Here is a 22,390-nt window from a genome sequence, read left to right as displayed (position 1 = left end):
ATAAATATAATTGAAGCATTTCTGTCATTTCTACAGTAGTTTACAAAGTTTACCAGAGTATGTAGGAACATTTAATTAGTAATTCATCACTTCCTGTTTCCCTGGGGTATAACTATGACGTGACACCGAGGCCATTTCTCTTATCCACTCTTAAACATGGGAAAGACAAAGGAACACATCATACAAGTGAGGCAGATGTGCGTCGACCTTCACAGGTCAGGCAGAGGCTACAAGAAGATTGCCACTCAACTGCAGCTGCCCATATCTACTGTGAGAGGAATAATTAAGAAGTTCAAAACAACTGGAACAGTGGTAAACAAGCCTGGACGAGGACCCAAGTTTATTTTGCCACCACGCACAGTGAGGAGGATGGTAAGAGAAATCAAAATATCTCCAAAGCTCACTGTTACAGAATTACAACAAATGGTAGCATCCTGGTGTCACAAAGTCTCCAAATCAACCATCAGGCGCTGTCTACACGCCAACAAGCTGTTTGGGAGGCATGCACGGAGAAAACCTTTCCTCACCCACAATCATAAACGCAAACGTCTGGAGTTCGCCCAGCGGTATTGGGGCTTCAACTGGGACCGTGTGCTTTGGTCAGATGAGACCAAGATTGAGCTTTTTGGCAACAAACACTCTAAGTGGGTCTGGCGTGCCACGAAAGATGCGCATGCTGAAAAGCACCTCATACCCACTGTGAAGTATGGGGGTGGGTCAGTGATGCTGTGGGGCTGTTTCGCTTCCAAAGGCCCTGGGAAGCTTGTTAGGGTGCATGGCATCATGAATGCTTTGAAATACCAGGACATTTTAAATCAAAATCTGTTGCCCTCTGCCAAAAAGCTGAAGATGGGTCGTCACTGGGTCTTTCAGCAAGACAATGACCCTATTATGGCCAAATCTACACAGAAATGGTTAACCAGACACAAAATCAAGCTCCTCCCATGGCCATCTCAGTCCCCAGACCTCAACCCCATTGAGAACCTGTGGGGTGAGCTGAAGAGGAGAGTACAGAGGAGAGGACCCAGGTCTCTGGATGATTTAGAGAGATTCTGCAAAGAGGAATGGCTGAAGATCCCTCTTTCTGTCTTTTCCCATCTTGTGAAACATTATAGGAGAAGATTAGGTTCTGTTTTGTTGGCAAAAGGGGGTTGTACAAAATATTAACAACAGGGGTGCTAATAATTGTGACACGCATTATTTGATGTCAAATAATTATTTCTTTATGTGGGATTTTTTCCCCACTGAATAAATGCACTTGTATTGAAGGTTGGATTTTTCTCTTTTTTTCCATTAAGGTCCCATATTATTTAGAGAAAAGTAATAATAATTGGAAGCTAAAAAACACATCTCAACCAGGGGTGCCAATAATAATGGAGGGCACTGTATGTGCTTTTTGACTAGGATACACTGGATCCAAGATCCGGTTCCGGATCCGACAGGATAATAGGGTTTTTCAGACTATCCAGATCCGGCAGGATCTTAAGCAGTGGATCCGGTATCCGGCAGTTAACTAAAAATCAGGATCTGGGGCATCTCTACTTTTTACATAGCCTAGGCTTTTCAGTCAGTCTTTCACAACCCCAATCGCTGCATGGAGTGAAAGCCCTTTGAAGGGCCATTGAAGGCAGTGTGACAGTAAGCCAATGAGTCTTTAAAAAAGTTTGCGCCAACGTAATAAAAAGGGCCCACGTGTGCGAGTTGGCTATGCGTTTCAACCCTTTCGTAGGATCCGGTATCCGGTTCCGGATCCGGCAGGATCTTAAGCAGTGGATCCGGTATCCGGCAGGATCCTAAAAATCAGGATCCGGTGCATCTCTATTTTTTACATTACATTACACTTAGCTGTCATTACACTTAGCTGACGCTTTTATCCAAAGCTACTTAGTTATTTACAGGCTATTGGTTACATTCCTTTGAGCAGTGTGTAGTTAGTCACCTTGCTCAAGGACTCTTCAGCCATGGATGGAGTTGTGGGGAGAGGTAAAGGCAGGATTCGAACCTGTAACCCTTTAAACTTAAGATCACCTCCCTAACCACTAGGCCATGGCTGCTTTCACCACAGTTGAGGTAATTGTGTCGAGATTAGCATCAGTGTGTCAGTAGAGATCTCCCAGACGGCCACTTCACATCTCACATCTCTCTTCACATCCTCTTCAGGACGCAACCTACTGCATGTCCTCCAGTGCCCTGTACATACAGTATGCATGGAATGGAATAGCTCCGTCCAGAGATCCCTCATAATGCATTATAAATCAGAAGGATTTTTTTTTACACGTTTTTCAGTCTTTGGTTAACATCGGCCATGAATTTTATTATGACTTTGACCAAGTTGTCAGTCTGTGCTTTTACTTGCCTGGAGGCTGGAATTTGATCAAAGGTAATGGAGTCTTATTTTGTGGAATGGGATCTATGGTTAGGTCAAATATTTGGAGTGAAAACCTGCAGAGAAGTTGTGGAGACTAGGTATTTTACCCGAAGGTATTTTACATTTCACTCGTCTTATTCTGTTTTCCCTGGTTATCTGGGTTAATCACTTTCTTAGAATTATGACTGGATGTTGATTAATTTCTCTATTTCTATATTGTCTCTAATTTTTCATCTCCATCTCTCGTCCTTGCTTTGTGTCTTTCAGGAGGCTAACCTGTGATGAGTGCCTGGCTAACTCCAGCCAGTGTGCGTGGTGTGAATCAGCCCAAACCTGTTTCTACTTTGCTGCCTACCTCACCAAATTCCCCTACGGAGAATGTCGGGACTGGTATGACAGGTACGTGACGCCTATCAAGATTGAGATGAGAGTAATTAAGTAGAAATATTTTGAAAGGAAAACTGAAGCAACACTTTGCATTGTTTTTTATTCAAATTAAATATTGTTTTTTGTTTGTTTGTTTTTTTGTTTATAACAGTGAGCTCACTAAATGAAATCTCAAGCGATTCATAGAACTTACATGACAAGTAACGAATTAATCTGAATTTCAGCTGATTGTGTTTCACATTACATGTAATCTTATTTTTTCTCTCTGCTCCTCCCATTCGTCTCCAGTGTGCACTCGGTGCCCCAGTGTAAGCAGTGCTCTGCCCTCAACAACTGCTCTGAGTGTCTGCAGACCTTCCAGTGTGGCTGGTGTGGGGACACCAACAACCCCACTATTGGCAGGTATGGTACACTCAGACTAACCCGCCACCCACACAATCTACATCTCATCCATACTTTTTAAATACACCTCTGCAATCACCAGTGCCAATAGTGTTGTTGTCAAAGGTTGTTACTGTAATGAGCTAGTTTATAATTACAACACGGCAAATGTATGTTTAGGGATGTTTTTTTCCTGCCCCTTTGCACAGGTGAGGCATAAATTCATGTTTTTAAGAGCTATTGCGTGCTATGTCACAATATCAGTGGGACTTTTCATACAGGCTCCAGGAACACCAAAGTTCTCCATCTCCTTTTAGACTGTGGAATGTCTATCATTTATTTCTCTTCAATTGTATTTTTTGTCCCTCTCTCCCCCTCTCCTCTGTGGCAGGTGTTTGAAAGGCGACTGGTCCGGCATGGAGGACACCTCAGCAGCTAACTGCAGCATGGCTGTAGCAGAGGTTCGCGCCTCCAGGTGAGAGCGGTATCTGTCGCCTCATGCCCTGACTTACACATGAACATAATCACCTCTCCATCATGTTGGCATGTGCACGCACACATACACACACAGAGACGGACAGAGCTCTAAATTAAGTTTTTTCGTCACCAGACAAAATGGCTAGAAGATCTTGCTAATCAAACACACATTCACTAATGGGTGAAAGTGGCTAGTAAGTTGGTCTTTTCTACCAGCCAAACTGAAATTTCTCCATCTTTTGGCCGGATAGCTGTTGTTAATTTAGAGCCCTGCACACACACACACACACACACACACACACACACACACACACCCACACACACACACACACACACAGATTTTCTCTGTTTATTCTAATCCCTCCCCCATGCCCCGTCACCACAGTGACCCACCTCGTCTCCCCATCTTTGTGGTTGAAAATGAATCCAGTACACAAGAAACATTGAAAATAAGTGTCTCTTAAGCTTAAAATATTTGTTTTCCTCGTTTTCTCCCCCATATCTCCTGTCCCTACAGTCTCACACCTCTTCGCCCCCACGCCTGAAAATGAGTACATGAGCGCCAACGAAAAAGACAAATAACTTTCGTCATACGCTTAAACCATTTTTTCTCTCTATTCTCCCTCTTTCCTGTCCCCTTCAGGCCAGGGCCCCCCACCTCGTCTCCCCCGCGGCTGCTGGAGAGCGATCTGGACCTGGAGGAGTTTGAGGCGGAGCTGCTGGAGGGGGTGGAGGCCCAGGGGGACTCGGCCTGGTCCTACCCCTCCTGCCCCGACGTGGAGGAGTGCCGCCTGGGCCTGCACGACTGCCACGCCTCCGCCACCTGCGTCAACACGCCCACCTCCTACGAGTGCCACTGCGACCGCGGCTACACTGGCGACGGGGTGCACCACTGCAACCAGACGTGAGGAGGGGTTTTGTTTTTTCTCTTTCTGTCTGTCTGTCTCTCACAGCTTTTCTCTCTGTTCCTCTGTCTTGCTCTGTCCTTTCTCATTCACCCTCGCTTTTTCTTTTTTTGTCTCAATATTACTGTGCCACACACATTTTCATTTGCCGTGTCTCAGATGCCGCACTTATGGCAGTGCACTGACAGTCAGTGCATAGTGCTCACAGTGCACTGGGGGTCTTTAGTGCATAGTGTTGTGAAAAAGTCGGCGCACTATGCACTGTGCCCTGACTGGAAGTGACGGTTGAGCTAGCATTAGCTCACCAAAATATCGGTTGGCTACTGTTTACATTGCACAGTGTGTCGTGCTTGTATTTACATTTTCTACATCCCAACTGGCAGCTATTTTGTGTACAATACTTAGCTTGGCATGAAAAGGTTGGTGTCTCAGCAACATTACCTACAGAAATACAGGAGACAGTTGACCAAACTCTTCTACTGAACTGAACGTCACGTTTCTTCCTTTTTATTGTCAACATGGCGCCCGTTTAGTGTGTGAAGTGTCCATCGTTCAAGCACTGCGTTTTCCGCCATTATTAGGGCATCATCCGGGCGCTTTTCAGTGCACTGAGCTAACAAAATTTTACAAAAAAAGTTTTAGAAATACCAAGGCACTCATCTTCTTTGTAATTAAAATGCCTTTATTTTGTTGGGCATAGCATGATTAAAATACTTCGACGCGTTTCGGCATGAAGCCTTCGTCAGGAAGTGTGCAAGTTTTATTTCTAAAACTTTTTTGAAATCAACCAAGCCTGTCAACAAAGAGCACCATCTTAAAAAACTAGACAGTTCCAGGAAGCACTCCTACTGGACTTCATTCTGTAACAAAATTTTACTTTGAAAGCGCCCTATGCACTGAAATATAGTGCCCGAAGTGCACAAGTGCGCCATCTGAGACACCCCAATTGTCTCTTGTTTCCGTCTCTTAGCACAGTCACCTTTTCCAGTGATATTATAATAATGTCTTGTTGTAATATGTAATATGTAATATGACTTAATATGTCTTATTGTAATATGACTTGTAAATTTGTGTGTGTGTGCGTGTGCGCGTGCGTGTGCGTGCGTACGTGTGTGCGTGCGTGTGTGTGTTTGTGTGTGTCTCTGTCTCCCTGCAGCTGCTATAATGAGTGTCGTGAGGGCCGGTGCAGTGGCAGCCCCAGGTTCGAGTGCGAGTGCTCCCTGGGTTGGACGTCTGACCCGGACACGCTGGTGCTGAGCGGGGTGGAGTGTGACGTGGACTGCGGATGCAACTTCCACAGCACCTGCATCACGGCCCCCGGCATTTGCGATGACTGCAAGGGTAGGACTGTGTGCGTGTGTGTGCGCGTGTGCGTGCGTGTGAGAGGATGTTAAGATGTGCTTTTGTGTTCATCTGCTAAGTAATCGCTGTGCTGATTTGTGTCCTCAAATTCCAAACCCATTGTGTGCATGTGGACGAAAGTAGAAAAGGTTCACTAGATTCAATGGAGGGTTTGACATTGGACCAAATGTAATTGGCCATTGTGCATTCTGTACATTTGAGTTATCTTCAACCAATCTAAAATACTTACTCAAAAGCACAGTTCCCACTTAGCCCTCAAATTTGAAACCCATTTGTAAATGCCTTGTTGTATAGAGAGCATAGACACTGTCTCAATCTCAACCTACTGCCATTAAATAACCTGCACTTGTCCTTTCAGAATTTGCTACAGAGCAGAGCCGGTTTCTGATGTATTCCTCTCCTTTTAGACACCGTGTCAGCAGTTTAAACACGTAAATGGAGATGGAGCAAAATGTTCCGACTGGGATTTTTTTTTGTGTGTGTTGTTTCCATGGAGAGTTCATCCCTAGTGTCTCTTAGTGGCCAGAGAAAATGCATCCTAAATCACCAGGACAACAGGTCAATTGAAAGGCTCTCTCCAGTCTGCACTGTTCATCAGCCCTTCAATTATTTTCTTTCAAGTAATTACATTGAACTTATGTCATTATTTTGTCATTGCCACGACCTCTTCTCCCTTCCTCTTGTCCTCCCTTCTCTTCTTTTCTCCTCTTCTCTCCACACCTCTCTTGTCTTATATTGTCTTCTCTCCTCTCTTCCTCTCTCCTCTCTTCTTGTCTCCTCTCTGGTCTTGTTCTCCTCGTCTCTCCTCTTCTAACCTCGCCTTGCCTCACCTCACCTCTCCTCTCCTCTCTTCTCTCACTCTCCTCTCCTCTCCTCTCCTCTCACTTTCCTCTCCTCTCCTCTCCTTTCTTCTCCCCTCCTCTCCTTTCCTCTCCTCTCCTCTCCTCTCCTCTCCTGCCATCTCCTCTGCTCTCCTCAACTGTCCTCTCCTCTCCTCTCCTCTCCTCAACTGTCCTCTCCTGCCATCTCCTCTCCTCTCCTCTCCTCAACTCTTCTCTTCTCTTCTCCTCTCCTCTCCTCTCCTCTCCTCTCCTCTCCTCTCCTCTCCTCTCCTCTCCTCTCCTCTCCTCTCCTCTCCTCTCCTCTCCTCTCCTCTCCTCTTCTCCCACTCCTGCTCTCCATCCTCCACTGCCACCCCCTCCAGACTGGACGACGGGTCCCCACTGTGAGGTGTGTCGGCCGGGCAGCTTTGGCTCAGCGCTGGCGGGGGGTGGAGGCTGCGTGCCGTGCCAATGTAACGGCCATGGAGACCCTCTACAAGGCTACTGCCACAACCAGACGGGCCAGTGCTACTGCACACACAACACCCAGGGCCCGCACTGCGACATCTGCCTGCCCGGCTACTATGGTGACCCCAGGTATGTAGACCTCAGGCCAGGGAGTCTGTAGAGACACATTACTCTCTAAAGCACATGAACAACAGTCGGGTTTCATAGCTAGAGAGTTTCATAGCTAGAGCCAAAACATGTATTGCTTTGTAATACAATGGCTATGTTTATATGACTTTTTAAATGCAGAATGAAATAGTTCCGTCGAGTTTACTTTGATCTTTCATTTAATTCCGAATTGTGAAGTGTTTACATGACGTTTTCAAAGTGGAATTCAGCTTTATTCAGAATTAAAGTGAGTTAATTCTGAATTAAATGTCTCATGTAAACGTAGCAACTGTGTATACACATATGTCAATAAAGAAAGACTATATCCTATACTATATTTAGATGTAGACTGTATTTTGAGAAAATAGGTGTCACTTTCGTAAGTCATTTATTGAACCGTTTGCCTTATTATTTTTTTGTGTTATTTTTGTTTTGTAATGCCTTAGGTTGTATTGTTAATGTTTCCTATAGTGTTTTTTCTCTAGTTGTAAGTCTGCGGCTGGAGCAGTGTTGAGCAATGTTTTTGTCTGGGTCAGGCGGCAAAATTAATCTGTCAGGCAATGTAGCTTTATTAAAGACTGTAGAGCACTTTATTTGTTAGTTCCAGGAATAGTAGTCAAATCCAGTGTTGAGCCTTCGCCCGAAAGGCCATGACATTTCCAGCCATTCTCAGTAATTTCCTCCTATTGATCTGTAGGCACATTTTTCCCTCCTCCATCTCAATCTGTTTCTTTTTTTCTTTCCTTCTTTCGATATTTCTTATCTTTTCTTTCTTTCTTCCGGTCTTCCTTTCTTTCTTTCTTTCTTTCTTTTCATTTTTTAATTCTTTGTTTTTTCTTTCTCTCTCTTTTCCTCTTTCCTTCTTTGCTCTCTTTCCTTTCGCTCTGTTTCTCTCCTTTCTTTTCCTCTTTCCCTCTCGCACCCCTTTCCCCTCTCAGGAACAACGGCACTTGTTTCCGCCAGTGCCAGGGCCGCTCGGTGGTCCTCTCCTCCTCCTCCTCGTCCTCCTCCTCCCCCCTGCCCCTCTCCTCGTCCCTGGGTTGGCACCGTGCGGCGGGGGACTATGGTTCTCAGGGTGGCGGCCTGGTCGGCCTGTCCCATTGCCTGTGGGTGCTGTCCGTCTCCCAGGACCTGGAGCCCTGCCAGCTGGGCCAGTCATGCCCGCCCGTGGCCCTCACCATCCACCCGGACTCCCACACGCAGTGCAGCGTGAGTACACGCCCGCCAACAGCATTGGAATCTTGTTGGTGTGTGTGTGTGTGTGTGTGTGTTTGTGTGTTTCAGTTTCATTTGTTAACAACGATACTGGTATACTTAGGTGAGTAAGACTTTTAAGATCTGCCAGCCTGTCAATAGCCTATTCTAAAATATTTGGATCTTGTACCTTTAATGTCTCTTGGGTCCAAATAAAAGTAATCACATGTTCATGTGTTTATATGTGTGGTCACGCATCCAAAACACAAACACACACACACATGCTAGAATGTCAGTGGTTGTATTTCCCCTAATGTGACTTAAAGTGATACTGTCCCATTTTTGGAAATAAGCTTATTTTACACCTCCCCTTGAGTTAAATAATAGGGTTTTACCGTTCATCTGTACTTTGAACCGATCTCTGGGTATGGCAGTGCAAATTTTACCTCCATGCTAGCAGTTAACATTGAGTCCTATGAGACCAGTTCGCGGCTAACTGGTCTCATAGGACTCAATGTTAACTGTTAGCTTGTTAGGTGAAACGTGCACTACCATAACTAGAAAACGGTTGCAAGTACAGGAGAATGGTTAAAGCCTATTATTTAACTCAAGGGGAGGTTTAAAATAAGCTTATTTCCAAAAATGGGACAGTATCACTTTAAGTGGTAAGCATTCATCCTTTGAGATTCAGGCATTATTTTGTCCCATGGTCCATCAAGTTTTTGTTTTTTACCCAGTAAGAGCTGCCTTCTCTTATATTTGGGATTTGTTCATTTAATTCTTCCTCCCTTATTTCTCATGTCCTTCAGAGCTCTTTTGTTTACGTGTTCGATGGTCTCCCTCGTTTCCTGGAGAATGGCGTGGTGCACTCCGACCATAACCTGATTGGTGCTTTCTGCGGCATCTCTCGCACTAAACCAATCACAGTGGAAGCCACGTCCGGTAAGTGAGCTTCTCTTCTACCCATCTCATTGTCCCTTCATGTAATGAATTAATGTACATTAATGTAAATATCATAAATGTAAATCCAATAAGACGGTAGGGCTTTGGGTTGCTATGCCGGCGACCCGGGTTCAATTCCGGCCAGGGTCATTTGACGATCCTTCCCCATCTCTCTCTCATTTCCTGTCTCTAAAAAAAATAAATAAAAACAAATAAAGAATATTTGACTTGATGCTTTGTGTCTGTGTTGTTCCTGTAGGTGTGATCTCGGTCTACTTTGAGGCCAACGTCTCGTCCACTCAGCCCCAGGGTTTCAATGCCTCCTTCTGGGTGCGGCGCTGCGACCAGGGGGCATCTGGGAAGGGGGAGGACCAGGGGCCGGCGGATGCCAAGGCCAAAGCTGGTGACGACGCTTCCATGATGTCGTGCCCGGCCGGTGCCCAGTGCAACCTGGCCCAGTGCCAGTGCCCCCGCGGGTACGGGGGGCCCCAGTGCGACCGGCCCATCTGCCCCAAGAACTGCGGAGCAGGCGACGACAGAGGAGTCTGCAACACGGTAATTTGGAGTGGAGTAATGCGTGCATGCACACATTTATATTTTTTAATGTATGTGTAACTGTATGACCTCTTTTTAAAACATATTATTTTCTGTTACTGTTTATATTTCTTGTAGGCATCTTAGGAACTACATGTATCCGGTATACTTAAAATCATGTAACATGAAAACTGAAAATAAAGTCCTCGAGACCAAGCTCCCTAGTCTTTTTAAGATGGATGTGCACGTTTTTTTCTTTGTTACACTTAAAATCATGTAATGTATGTTTTCTTTGCGTGTGTGTGTTTTCAGACTCTGGGAATGTGTGTGTGTGCGGAGGGCTGGGCTGGGGCTGACTGCCACTCCCCGTACACCCCCAACAGCATGGTGTGGAAGGTCCTGCTGGACACACAGCTCACTGCAGTAAGACACACACACACACACACACACACACACACACACACACACACACACACACACACACAGACACACAGACCCAGATGCACAGTCTTGCTGTAGCACACATACCTTTGCGCGCATACCTTGCGCATGCACACACACACACACACACACACACACACACACACACACACACACACACACACACACACACACACACACACACACACAGACACACACACAGACACACACACACACAGATGCAAAATCTTGCTGTAACACACATACCTTTGGCAAGTCAATATCTCAGTGTAGTACATTGTAATACAGTCCCTCCAGTTTTTCGCGATTCAGCGATCGCGTGGATTCATGCAAATTCAATGATATTCCGCATAATTTCACGATGCCACGTAATTCCTGTAAAGCCGCATTTTTCCCGCAAATTATTTAGCCTATATTCATGACAGTCTTGCAAAGAGACAAGACAAACGACCAAAATTGTCAAATAATTGGTCAAGGCGCGAGATGAGGAATACTTCATGGCTATTGGAAAAACTTTGAAGAAACTAAGCGCAAACAACACTGCTTCCCGCGAAGCTTGCGCTTGAGGGCTATAAACAAGCTATGCGCCAGAACCTCACTGCTTGTTGTTCGCTGACTTGAATCGAAACAATTCTAAGGACATCAGGGCTATCTTTGATTCCTGGAAATCCTGCCTCAGTCAGCTGAAAGCAGAGTAGCAGTGTCCCATGTGTCAAATGGTAAGATAATTCCATTCCTGTTCCTTGAACGTTTTAAAACTCAGCCTTGACACACTATATCATGTCAGCCACATCCGTTCAAACGCAATCTTTAATGCAGCATATCGTTAAGTTTAAATGTAATGCGAGGTAGAGGTTGCAAGCTACTGCTGAGCAGCGCAAGACATGGGCATGGGTCGGCTTCCCGTGGATAAAAAGCATGTTCCCTCTCGCGCGCTGCTCCTAGCCCAATCCTTGCGCGCGTGAACCTTGTATCTCGTGGTGTCGACACCGCTTTATCTTAAGTTTCTCACAGTTCGAACTACATGTTTTGTAGTGTGACAAGTGTTTTTCTACCGAGTGTTTTCTACAGCTTTTGACTGTCCAAGACAAATTTCCTGCTGGATACATCTGAACTTGCCTGCCACCTGAATTACCCCCATGGCCAAATGTAACTTTTGTAAATGTAATTTGTGTTGGGATTTCTACAGAAAATTAAAAGGAAGTGTGTTTCTGAATCTCTCTCTCTTTTGTCTTAAGCCTGCTTAGACTGATTGTGGTTTTCAGTTACCAAAAAAACCCAGAAAGGGGTGCAAAATCTTTGCAAAAAATGAGAAAATGCCGCAAAATCTTTGCAAAAAATGAGAAAATGCCGCCACAAAATCAGACATTTTGACCGCAAAAATCACAAAATCTCAGTGCAAAATCCTGGAGGGACTGGTAATACTACATAGTAAGTTATACTGCACTACATAATGTCTGTAAGCAGCCAAGTACATACATATGCGCGCGCACACACACACACACACACACACACACACACACACACACACACACACACACACACACACACACACACACACACACACACACACACACACACACACACACACACACACACACACACACACACACACACACATCACAGTCTGAACAAAGAGGTCAGGGTAAGAGCTTTGAAGCCCATGTTTTCATTTGTGTTTAAATTCTGTACACACACAGATATAGAAACCAGGCACACAAGCACTGTAAAATCAAAGGTCTTTTGTGTTAGTAGTACTGATGTGTTTGTTGTTTGTCCTCTCCTCTCCTCTCTCCTCTCTCCTCCTCCAGAACCAAGCCCACCGCTTCCTCCACAGGATGGGCCACTCCATGGTGGCCGGCCCGCAGAACACACTCTGGATGTACGGAGGCCTCTCCCTCTCAGAGGGCATCCTGGGAAACGTCTATAGGTAAGGCCAGCTCAGCTGAGCAACTGCCCCACCCACTGTAGTTGTATTCTTCTAGCTCCTTCATATATTTATCTACGTATATTGATGGGTGAAATTAATAGCAAACCGTTAAAATGTGTCTGAAGCCTTATTTTTGTATTAGTGAACATATGCCGGTAAACTGAAATGTATTGCATTTTATAATGACTTTATTAAGCGGGCTTGCGGAGCAAGGACCATGCAGAGCATGGCCCTTGCAGAGCAAGGCCCGTTTATAGTAATCTCTAAGTCCTGTTTCTTATTATTAAGCGGGCTTGCGGAGCAAGGACCATGCAGAGCATGGCCCTTGCAGAGCAAGGCCCGTTTATAGTAATCTCTAAGTCCTGTTTCTTTTATTATTATTATAGCTTGGTCTTGTGCAGGGCAGCAGTAAAAATAGAAAATGGATCTCCTCCTAGGCCTTTCGAGATAGAGACACCGTTCAAACACTAAAACGACCGGCTCGGCTTGGAGCTTGCGTACACTAATAGGCTTCTCCATGTCTCTTGTCGTTTTCCCGTTTTTGGCGATTTTGTGAAAGCCTGGGTCTCCATTGAAAACAGTGGTGGAACCTCCATGAACCAAAGTTCCGCCACTCTAAAGATTAGAGTGTAGGTGGCTTTTTCGGTCATAAAACATCAACACTTTCACCTAGAAGTTTAGTTGACGCGTTGTTAGCGAGCTCTATGGGATGTCTCCAAATTGTGAAAGTTTCATCTCCCAACTCCCAATACTTTTTAAATGGCAGGTTTGTAAAAAAAACAGGCCTGGCTCTATGGAGAATCCCATTCTTTCGAAAAGTGCATTTTTCAAGAGATCAGCGCATGTCCCACACGGAGGTCCATTTGTGCCTGAAAAATTTAACCTATAAACTTCATTCAAAGACTGTTAGAGAGATCACAAGCATGACTCCGATCTGTGAAAAGGACACGTGCCAACTCCTTTTAGTTTTTTTACAACGATGTTGTAAAGACAAAAAACTCATTCTCATCCTCTCCCCTGTCTAGAGCTCAATACTAACTGTCTTTCAGTCAATCACAACAGGTGCAGCCAATGAAGTGTTCCATTTCAACTGTCACTGTCTCAAGATTCTATTCTTAACGAGCAGGTGCGAGCAAGCATTCTAGAAGTCTATTGTTCAGCTCTGCAATGCAATGTAATATAGTCTTGCTGGACTATGCATGACAATTAGCTGCTTGGCTTACTGGTAATGCATGCCGCTGCATTAGAGAGATGGAGGTTGAGGGTTCGAAGCCCACCCGAAGCCATGTTGATTTTCTAAATTATATCATATGCAGCGTTCCTTGGCCGACTTAAAATGCCATGTATATCATTTAGTATGGATGGCAAATGTGCTGAATTACAGATATTGAGGTTGGGGGTTCGAAACCCAGTCAAAGCCATGTTGATTTTCAAAATTATATCATATGCAGTGTTCCTTGGCCAACTTAAAATGCCATGTATGTCATTTAGTATGCATGGCAAATGTGCTGGATTACAGATATGGAGGTTGGGGGTTCGAATCCCAGTCAAAGCCATGTTGATTTTCAAAATTATATCATATGCAGTGTTCCTTGGCCAACTTAAAATGCCATGTATGTCATTTAGTATGAATGGCAAATGTGCTGAATTAGGGATATGGGGGTTGGAGGTTCGAACCCCAGTCGAAGCCATGTTGATTTTCAAAATTATATCATATGCAGTGTTCCTTAGCCAACTTAAAATACCATGTATGTCATTTAGTATGGATGGCAAATGTGCTGAATTACAGATATGGAGGTTGGGGGTTCGAAACCCAGTCAAAGCCATGTTGATTTTCAAAATTATATCATATGCAGTGTTCCTTGGCCAACTTAAAATGCCATGTATGTCATTTAGTATGCATGGCAAATGTGCTGGATTACAGATATGGAGGTTGGGGGTTCGAATCCCAGTCAAAGCCATGTTGATTTTCAAAATTATATCATATGCAGTGTTCCTTGGCCAACTTAAAATGCCATGTATGTCATTTAGTATGAATGGCAAATGTGCTGAATTAGGGATATGGGGGTTGGAGGTTCGAACCCCAGTCGAAGCCATGTTGATTTTCAAAATTTTATCATATGCAGTGTTCCTTAGCCAACTTAAAATACCATGTATGTCATTTAGTATATCCCCAAAACGCAGAGCTACAACACTTTCAAGATGGCTGAATCCAAGATGGCTGAATTGTTTGGCCCATAACTTCTGACTGGGTGGATGGAGTTTTTCCAAGATTTCTTTTAGCTTTGTTTTCTCAATAGTACTTTGTTTCATCTCTGCCCCAAAAGGCAAGCCCGCTTCCAGCATTTTCTGTGAGAATGCATTTCTAGTTATTATTATCGTTCTTGTGCAGGGATCTCCTCCTAGACCTTTCGAGATAGAGACACCGTTCAAACACTAAAACGACCGGCTCGGCTTGGAGATCGCGTATAGTTATAGGCTTCTCCGTGTCTCTTGTCGTTTTCCCGTTTTTGGCGATTTTGTGAAAGCCTGGGCCCCCATTGAAAATAGTGGTGGAACCTCCATGAACCAAAGTTCCGCCACTCTAGAGATTAGAGTGTAGGAGGCTTTTTCGGTCATAAAACATCAACACTTTCACCTAGAAGTTCAGTTGACGCGTTGTTAGCGAGCTCTATGGGATGTCTCCAAATTGTGAAAGTTTCATTTCCCAACTCCCAATACTTTTTAAATGGCAGGTTTGTAAAAAAAACAGGCCTGGCTCTATGGAGAATCCCAGTCTTTCGAAAAGGGCATTTTTCAAGAGATCAGCGCATGTCCCACACGGAGGTCCATTTGTGCCTGAAAAATTTAACCTATAAACTTCATTCAAAGACTGTTAGAGAGATCACAAGCATGACTCCGATCTGTGAAAAGGACACGTGCCAACTCCTTTTAGTTTTTTTACAACGATGTTGTAAAGACAAAAAACTCATTCTCATTTTCTCCCCAGTTTAGAGCTCAATACTAACGGTCTTTCAGTCAATCACAACAGGTGCAGCCAGTGAAGTGTTCCATTTCAACTGTCACTGTCTCAAGATTCTATTCTTAACGAGCAGGTGCGAGCAAGCATTCTAGAAGCCTATTGTTCAGCTCTGCATTGCAATGTAATATAGTCTTGCTGGACTGTGCATGACAGCTAGCTGCTTGGCTTAGTGGTAATGCATGCTGCTGGGTTAGAGATATGGAGGTTGAGGGTTCAAAGCCCACCTGAAGCCATGTTGATTTTCAAAATTATATCATATGCACTGTTCCTTGGCCAACTTAAAATGCCATGTATGTAATTTATTATCAATGGCAAATGTGCTGGATTAGAGATATGGAGGTTGAGAGTTCGAATCCCACTTGAAGCGATGCTGATTTTCAAAATTATATCATATGCAGTGTTCCTTAGCCAGGTTAAAATGCCATGTATGTCATTAAGTATCGATGGCAAATGTGCTGAATTACAGATATGGAGGTTGGGGGTTCGAACCCCAGTCAAAGCCATGTTGATTTTCAAAATTATATCATATGCAGTGTTCCTTGGCCAACTTAAAATGCCATGTATGTCAATTAGTATGGATGGCAAATGTGCTGAATTACAGATATTGAGGTTGGGGGTTCGAAACCCAGTCAAAGCCATGTTGATTTTCAAAATTATATCATATGCAGTGTTCCTTGGCCAACTTAAAATGCCATGTATGTCATTTAGTATGCATGGCAAATGTGCTGGATTACAGATATGGAGGTTGGGGGTTCGAATCCCAGTCAAAGCCATGTTGATTTTCTAAATTATATCATATGCAGCGTTCCTTGGCCGACTTAAAATGCCATGTATATCATTTAGTATGGATGGCAAATGTGCTGAATTACAAATATTGAGGTTGGGGGTTCGAAACCCAGTCAAAGCCATGTTGATTTTCAAAATTATATCATATGCAGTGTTCCTTGGCCAACTTAAAATGACATGTATGTCATTTAGTATGCATGGCAAATGTGCTGGATTACAGATATGGAGGTTGGGGGTTCGAATCCCAGTCAAAGCCATGTTGATTTTCAAAATGATATCATATGCAGTGTTCCTTGGCCAACTTAAAATGCCATGTATGTCATTTAGTATGAATGGCAAATGTGCTGAATTAGGGATATGGGGGTTGGAGGTTCGAACCCCAGTCGAAGCCATGTTGATTTTCAAAATGATATCATATGCAGTGTTCCTTAGCCAACTTCAAATATCATGTATTGTATGTCATTTAATATCAATGGCAAAGGGGTTGGATTACAGATATGGAGGTTGTGAGTTCGAATCCCGCTCGAAGCCATGTTGATTTTCAAAATTATATCATGCAGTGTTCCTTAGCCAACTTAAAATACCATGTATGTCATTTAGTATATCCCCAAAACGCAGAGCTACAACACTTTCAAGATGGCTGAATCCAAGATGGCTGAATTGTTTGGCCCATAACTTCTGACTGGGTGGATGGAGTTTTTCCAAGATTTCTTTTAGCTTTGTTTTCTCAATAGTACTTTGTTTCATCTCTGCCCCAAAAGGCAAGCCCGCTTCCAGCATTTTCTGTGAGAATGCATTTCTAGTTATGCTTAGTTGCCGTAACTTCTTTGTGCTGTTGTGTGACCTGATACCTTGTATTTGATTAGCTGAAATTATTTGGTGAAGTGAATGTTTTTCTTAACTTAACTTTTCTTACCTTAAATTAACTTTATTTTAATGTAGAACTTAATTTCGCCATATGTATATTTTGACTTGCCCCACCTCTCCTCTGTGATTGGTTGGCCAGGTACTCTGTGCCAGAGCAGCGCTGGACCCAGATGCTGACCAGCTCCGTGGAGGAAGGCTCCACCCCCATGGCCCGTTACCATCACGCTGCGGCCCTGGTGGCCAATCACGACGTCATGTCGGGCGCCACGCACAACATCATGATGGTGGTGGGCGGGGTCACGCAGAAGGGCGTCGCCATGGATACCTGGAGCCTCAACCTTAGCAGCTTGGTGTGGAGGGAGTACAAGGTACAGCTTTTTGTTTTCAACAGCATGCCCTTTTTGGCCAGACAAAGGACACTGACCTGAATTTAGATTTTGTTCTTGTTCTTGTTTCTTTTGCTTCTTGCTGTTAAAAAGAAGCATATTAAAGCATTGCCACAGTTACGGCAACAGCATGTCTGACTTGTGATCATGACTTTGTCGTCAGTTCCACTGTTCACTTCACTAATCCCTGTTGTGTTTTGGAGGGGTTGAGTAGGGTTGATAGGGTATCTCTATTGGCCTGTAAGTCTTCCTGAAAAACTAATCAGAATTGTGGGCAGTGTATTAGCAATAGTAGTAAATGTTTATCTTTGCTCTTCTCTGTCTCTTCTGCAATCTGCACCTCTGCCTTTAGAGCTCACTACTGCCCCCGGTGGCAGGCCACACCCTGACAGTGCGAAGAGACTCCAGTGTGCTGTTGATCGGGGGCTACTCCCCTGAGAACGGCTTCAACCACCTGCTGCTGGAGTTCAGCGCACACTCTGGCAACTGGACCATCGCCCCACACACAGGCACGCCACCCACAGGTAGGCCTACATTACATACACCTTCATGTACATATCATTCTGCCTTTCTCTGGTTTTGTTGTCAACTGTCTGTTAAATTGTTTTTATTTATGGGTTATAGTAAGCTGCCGTATGGATCTTTTAATTTTTTTTGTAAGACCATGAGGTGGCTATTATTGGTAAAATAATGATTAAGTACAATACGCTTCAGCAGGCACCACAGATGTGCGTACGTATACTATAGTGATTGCATATCAGTCAATTCAATTACGAATGGTAAATTGTGTGTTCATTTTAGATTGTACTTTGCTGCAATTGTTAGCCAATGTAATTACACATATGTGTGCAATAAATGAAAGATAAGCACTGAAGAGTGTATTACGGTATTTATTTATTTATTTTATTTATTTTCATTTTTAACATTGATGTTTATCCATTTGTTAAACACTTTGAGCTAGTATGCCTTGTATGATACTGTGCTATGCAAATACAGTTGTTATCATTATTATTATTATTATTATTATTATTATTATTATTATGCTCCTCTCATCCAAATTCTCTCTTCTTCCACCTCGTTAGGTCTGTATGGCCACACAGCGGTGTATCATGAGCAGACGGATGCGGTGTACGTGTACGGGGGCTACCGCTTCCACGTGGAGGCAGTGGAGCCCTCAGGGGAGCTCTACAGCCTCTACTACCCCAACCTCACATGGTCACTGCTCGTACCCTCGCAGGGAAACAAGGTAACAGGCGCACCCAGCTCTATTTCGCACATGTATTATCTTGATTCATTGCTTTTTTATTATTAAAATGTTCAACAGCGTTATAAAATATGTTGAATAAATGAATGAGCAATCTATTCATCAAATGCTTTCTCTGTCAAATTAGCTGTTTTTTTTTGTAGTAGTAAGCAGTGGTGATGTATTAGTAGAGATACTGGATTAATCCCAAAGCAACAAGACATTTCTATTTTCTAACATTCTGACATTCTCTGTCTCCCTCTATTCATCCAAACTCTCTTCTCCTCCCTTGCCCTCCTCGTCTCCTCTCATCTCCTCTACCCTCCTCACCTCTCCTCTCCTCTCCTCTTCACTCCTCCCAACCCTTCTCCTCTCCTTTCCTTCCCTCTTCTCTGCTCTCCTCTCTTCTCTCTCTACTCCTGTCCTCTCTCGCCTCTGCTCTCCTCTCTTCCCCTCTGCTCTCCTCTCTTCCCCTCTACTCTCCTTCCCCTTCCTCTTCTTTCCTGTGCTATCCTCTCCTCTCCTCCCCAACCTCTCTCCTTTCATCTCCTCTCCTCTCCTCCCCTCTCCTCCCCAACCCCTCTCCTCCCCAACCCCTCTCCTCTCTCCTCTTCTCCCCCTCCTCTCCACTCCTCTGCTTTCCTCTGCTCTCCTCTCCTCCCCAACCCCTCTACTCCCCTCCCCTCCCCTCTCCTCTTCTCCCCCTCCTCTCCACTCCTCCGCTCTCCTCTGCTCTCCTCTCCTCTCCTCTCCTCTCCTCTGCTCTTCTCTCCTCTGCTCCCCAACCCCTCTCCTCTCCTCCCCTTTCCTCCCCTCCTCTCCTCTCCTCTCCTCTCCTCTCCTCTCCTCTCCTCTCCTCTCCTCTCCTGTGCCTGTAGCCGTTGTCTCGTTTCTTCCATGCGGCGGCGCTCCTGAAGGACACCATGGTGGTGGTGGGGGGCCGCACGGGGGAGCAGGAGTACACCAACATCGTCTCCCTCTACCAGATCAACTGCAACACCTGGATACAGCCAGGTAACGCCACGCTCATATCACACCTGCCTGTAGCTCGCATACTAGGGTCCGACATTGCCCTGGGGGCTGAAATGAATATCACAAGATGACATCACATAAACATACCGGAACGCGAAGGAAATTAAGTGCAAGTTCTAAGTTAGTTAGTTAGAAATGCATTTTCTTTAAAAGCCCTCATGAAGACCACTGCTGGCCGAAACATGTTGGCATTATTTATCTGTTCAAGTATGAACTAGTTCAGTTATATTAAAAGCTTTTTAATGAAGATCAAGCATGTCTTTTAGTCTTGTTTTTTGGATCTCCCCATATTTTGTTCTATATCAGTTTGTTTTCTCTCCTTGTTTCTTTGCATGTATTTTTTTCAACGTTTGTTTCCTTTTCCTTTTCAAATCCGTTCCATCTCTCCATTCTCCTCCTATACGGAATCATGCTTTCCTTCCTCTCCTCTCCTTCTCCTCTACACTCGTCTCACTCTCCTCTGCACGCCTCTCCCTCTTCCCTCCACTCCTCTCCCTCTCCTACACTCCTTCTCCACTCCACTCCTCTCCCTCTCCTCTGCACTCATCTCTGCTGTCTCCTCCATCTCCACTCTCTTGCTGTTGCTTCAGGTTCTGGCGTGGGTGATGCGGTGAACCACTCGGTGTCTCTGGCCATGGCGGCTCTGGAGGGGACTCTGTTCCTGTCTGGTGGCTTCAACGGGGTGACGCTGGGCCGCATGCTGACCCTGACGCTGCCCTCCGACCCCTGCCAGCTGCTCACCTCCCAGGACGCCTGCAACAGCAGCACCGGCAGCTGCGTCTGGTGCCGCGGGGCGTGCGCATCCTCGGACATGGCCGAGAGGTAACGCGCGCACACACTCACATTCACAGCCTCATCATTTCGATTGGACAGAGGATGCACGCACTGGCTCTGTTTCGTTGCCTCTTGTATCATTGCATAGCATCAAGCATGCGTGGAACGACGGACTTGGTTTTAAAGTGGAATTAATGTATAAATGATGGAAGAACGTAATAAACCACCAACTTTATTTAGAGGAATGTTTAATGCCGAATAAGTTTTGTCCTGAATTTTGAAGTGCTTGCATGTTGTTTTCAGAGCAGAATTAATTTTTATTTGAAATTTAATTGAGTTCATTTGGAATTAAAAGTTGCATGTACAAGGTCTTCGTGATACTGAAACACATCAACACTGCTCATGGTCCGCTAAGCACAGCTCAGGGCTCTGGCTTGTAAGCTTGCAGTAGGATGGCAGGTGTTTGGCATCACTACATGGCTCTAAGTGTTGGACTCATCTTACTGTCCTAATGGGCTGTCATGTTTCCAACACTGCCTCTGACATGACCACACTCTCGCGCACTGCTGCTGTGTGTGCATGTATGTGCGCGTGCGTGCGTGCGTGCGTGCGTGTGTGTGTGTGTGTATTTCTTCCTTTCCCCTTGACATGATTGGTTTCTCTCGCTGTGTTCCTCTCTGGTCGCGCTTGTTGTTGGTTTGTATGTGTGTGTCTCTTCCACTCGTTCTGACATGATGCATGTGTATCTCTTGGTGTGTGTGCTTGTGTGTGTCTGCTTGTGTGTGTGTGTGCGCGTGTACGTGCGCGCGTTTGTGTGTGTGTGTGTGTGTGTGTGTGTGTGTGTGTGTGTGTGTGTGTGTGTGTGTGTGTGTGTGTGTGTGTGTGTGTGTGTGTGTGTGTGTGTGTGCGTGTGTGCGTGTGTGTGTGTGTGTGTGTGTGCATCAGGCTGGGCTGCTCCAGCAGTGTGTCTCCCTGCTCCCCCACCCCTCGCCTGCCAGAAGAGTGCCGTCGCCTCAAGACCTGCAGTGAGTGCCTGGCCAGACACCCCAAGACCTTCTCCAGCCCCATACAGGTACACACCACACACAGAAAACACACACACACACCCACACACACACAGAAAACACACGCACACCCACACACACATAACACATACACATAATGTAACATACCCATGCATACAGACTTTCATCTACAGTAGACATGCATGCTCGCACACACACACACGATCACACATGTGCACACACACACACGTTTATACAACCTCACGGTCTTCTCAAACCAATTTGCTTTTTAATAAACAAGATGCAATGTTCCTTTAGTGCGTGCGTGCGTCTGTGTGTGTCTTTTGGCTGTGTCTGTATGTGTGCGTGTGTGTGTGATTCTGTGTGTCTATGTGTGTGTAAGTGTAAGTAAAGAGCAAAGATGTGTAAGAGCTAAAACAAATTCACAGCAGTCCTTAAACTCGGTTCTGATCAAAGATTAATGGTGAAATGTGTTGCAACGTCTTGAAATCAGAGGCGTATTGAAACAAAGTGAGTTAAAAGCGGGTGTTCCATTCCACTTTGATTTGTTGTTTTTGTAAACTCAAACCGTGTGAGGTTCGCACATCATTTCCAATGCTTTCAATAAAAAATGTCTTTGCACAAGACTTTCTAAATTCAGTGATGTATCGTCTTCATCAGGGTATTTTTGGATAGCGCGTCAAATTGACGTGATCTATCACAGTTTCATTACAGGGTGGGTCAGTCTTAAGATTTTCCATAGCCTCCTTAATTTTCTTCAGGATTAATGAGTATCACTACTATCACTACTATCACTCCTACTACTACTACTGGTCTACTACTCATAATCTCACATAGGCTTCTTTCCAAACCATCCTTTCTCCCGTCTTCCCCAAGTGCTAGTGGCCTTATCATGATG

General features: G+C 44.8%; 1 protein-coding gene across 1 annotated transcript in view; it reads left to right on the top strand.

The window, feature by feature from the left end:
* megf8 (multiple EGF-like-domains 8) overlaps window positions 1-22,390 on the top strand; it is a 64,664-nt gene that overhangs the window by 21,799 nt on the left and 20,475 nt on the right. Inside the window, exons 19-35 of the mRNA XM_063199652.1 lie at window positions 2,636-2,767; window positions 3,044-3,157; window positions 3,528-3,611; window positions 4,257-4,517; window positions 5,675-5,859; window positions 7,085-7,298; window positions 8,255-8,525; window positions 9,320-9,452; window positions 9,712-10,007; window positions 10,299-10,409; window positions 12,239-12,357; window positions 17,172-17,400; window positions 17,771-17,942; window positions 18,501-18,664; window positions 19,540-19,675; window positions 20,284-20,515; window positions 21,413-21,539. Coding sequence (XP_063055722.1) covers window positions 2,636-2,767; window positions 3,044-3,157; window positions 3,528-3,611; window positions 4,257-4,517; window positions 5,675-5,859; window positions 7,085-7,298; window positions 8,255-8,525; window positions 9,320-9,452; window positions 9,712-10,007; window positions 10,299-10,409; window positions 12,239-12,357; window positions 17,172-17,400; window positions 17,771-17,942; window positions 18,501-18,664; window positions 19,540-19,675; window positions 20,284-20,515; window positions 21,413-21,539 — 2,980 coding nt within the window. The remainder of the gene's footprint in view (window positions 1-2,635; window positions 2,768-3,043; window positions 3,158-3,527; window positions 3,612-4,256; window positions 4,518-5,674; window positions 5,860-7,084; window positions 7,299-8,254; window positions 8,526-9,319; window positions 9,453-9,711; window positions 10,008-10,298; window positions 10,410-12,238; window positions 12,358-17,171; window positions 17,401-17,770; window positions 17,943-18,500; window positions 18,665-19,539; window positions 19,676-20,283; window positions 20,516-21,412; window positions 21,540-22,390) is intronic.

The sequence above is a fragment of the Engraulis encrasicolus genome, chromosome 5 (genome assembly GCF_034702125.1).
Source record: "Engraulis encrasicolus isolate BLACKSEA-1 chromosome 5, IST_EnEncr_1.0, whole genome shotgun sequence".
NCBI lineage: Eukaryota > Metazoa > Chordata > Actinopteri > Clupeiformes > Engraulidae > Engraulis > Engraulis encrasicolus.
Note: the sequence above shows the minus strand (reverse complement) of the source record. Positions and strands in the feature narration are given on the sequence as shown.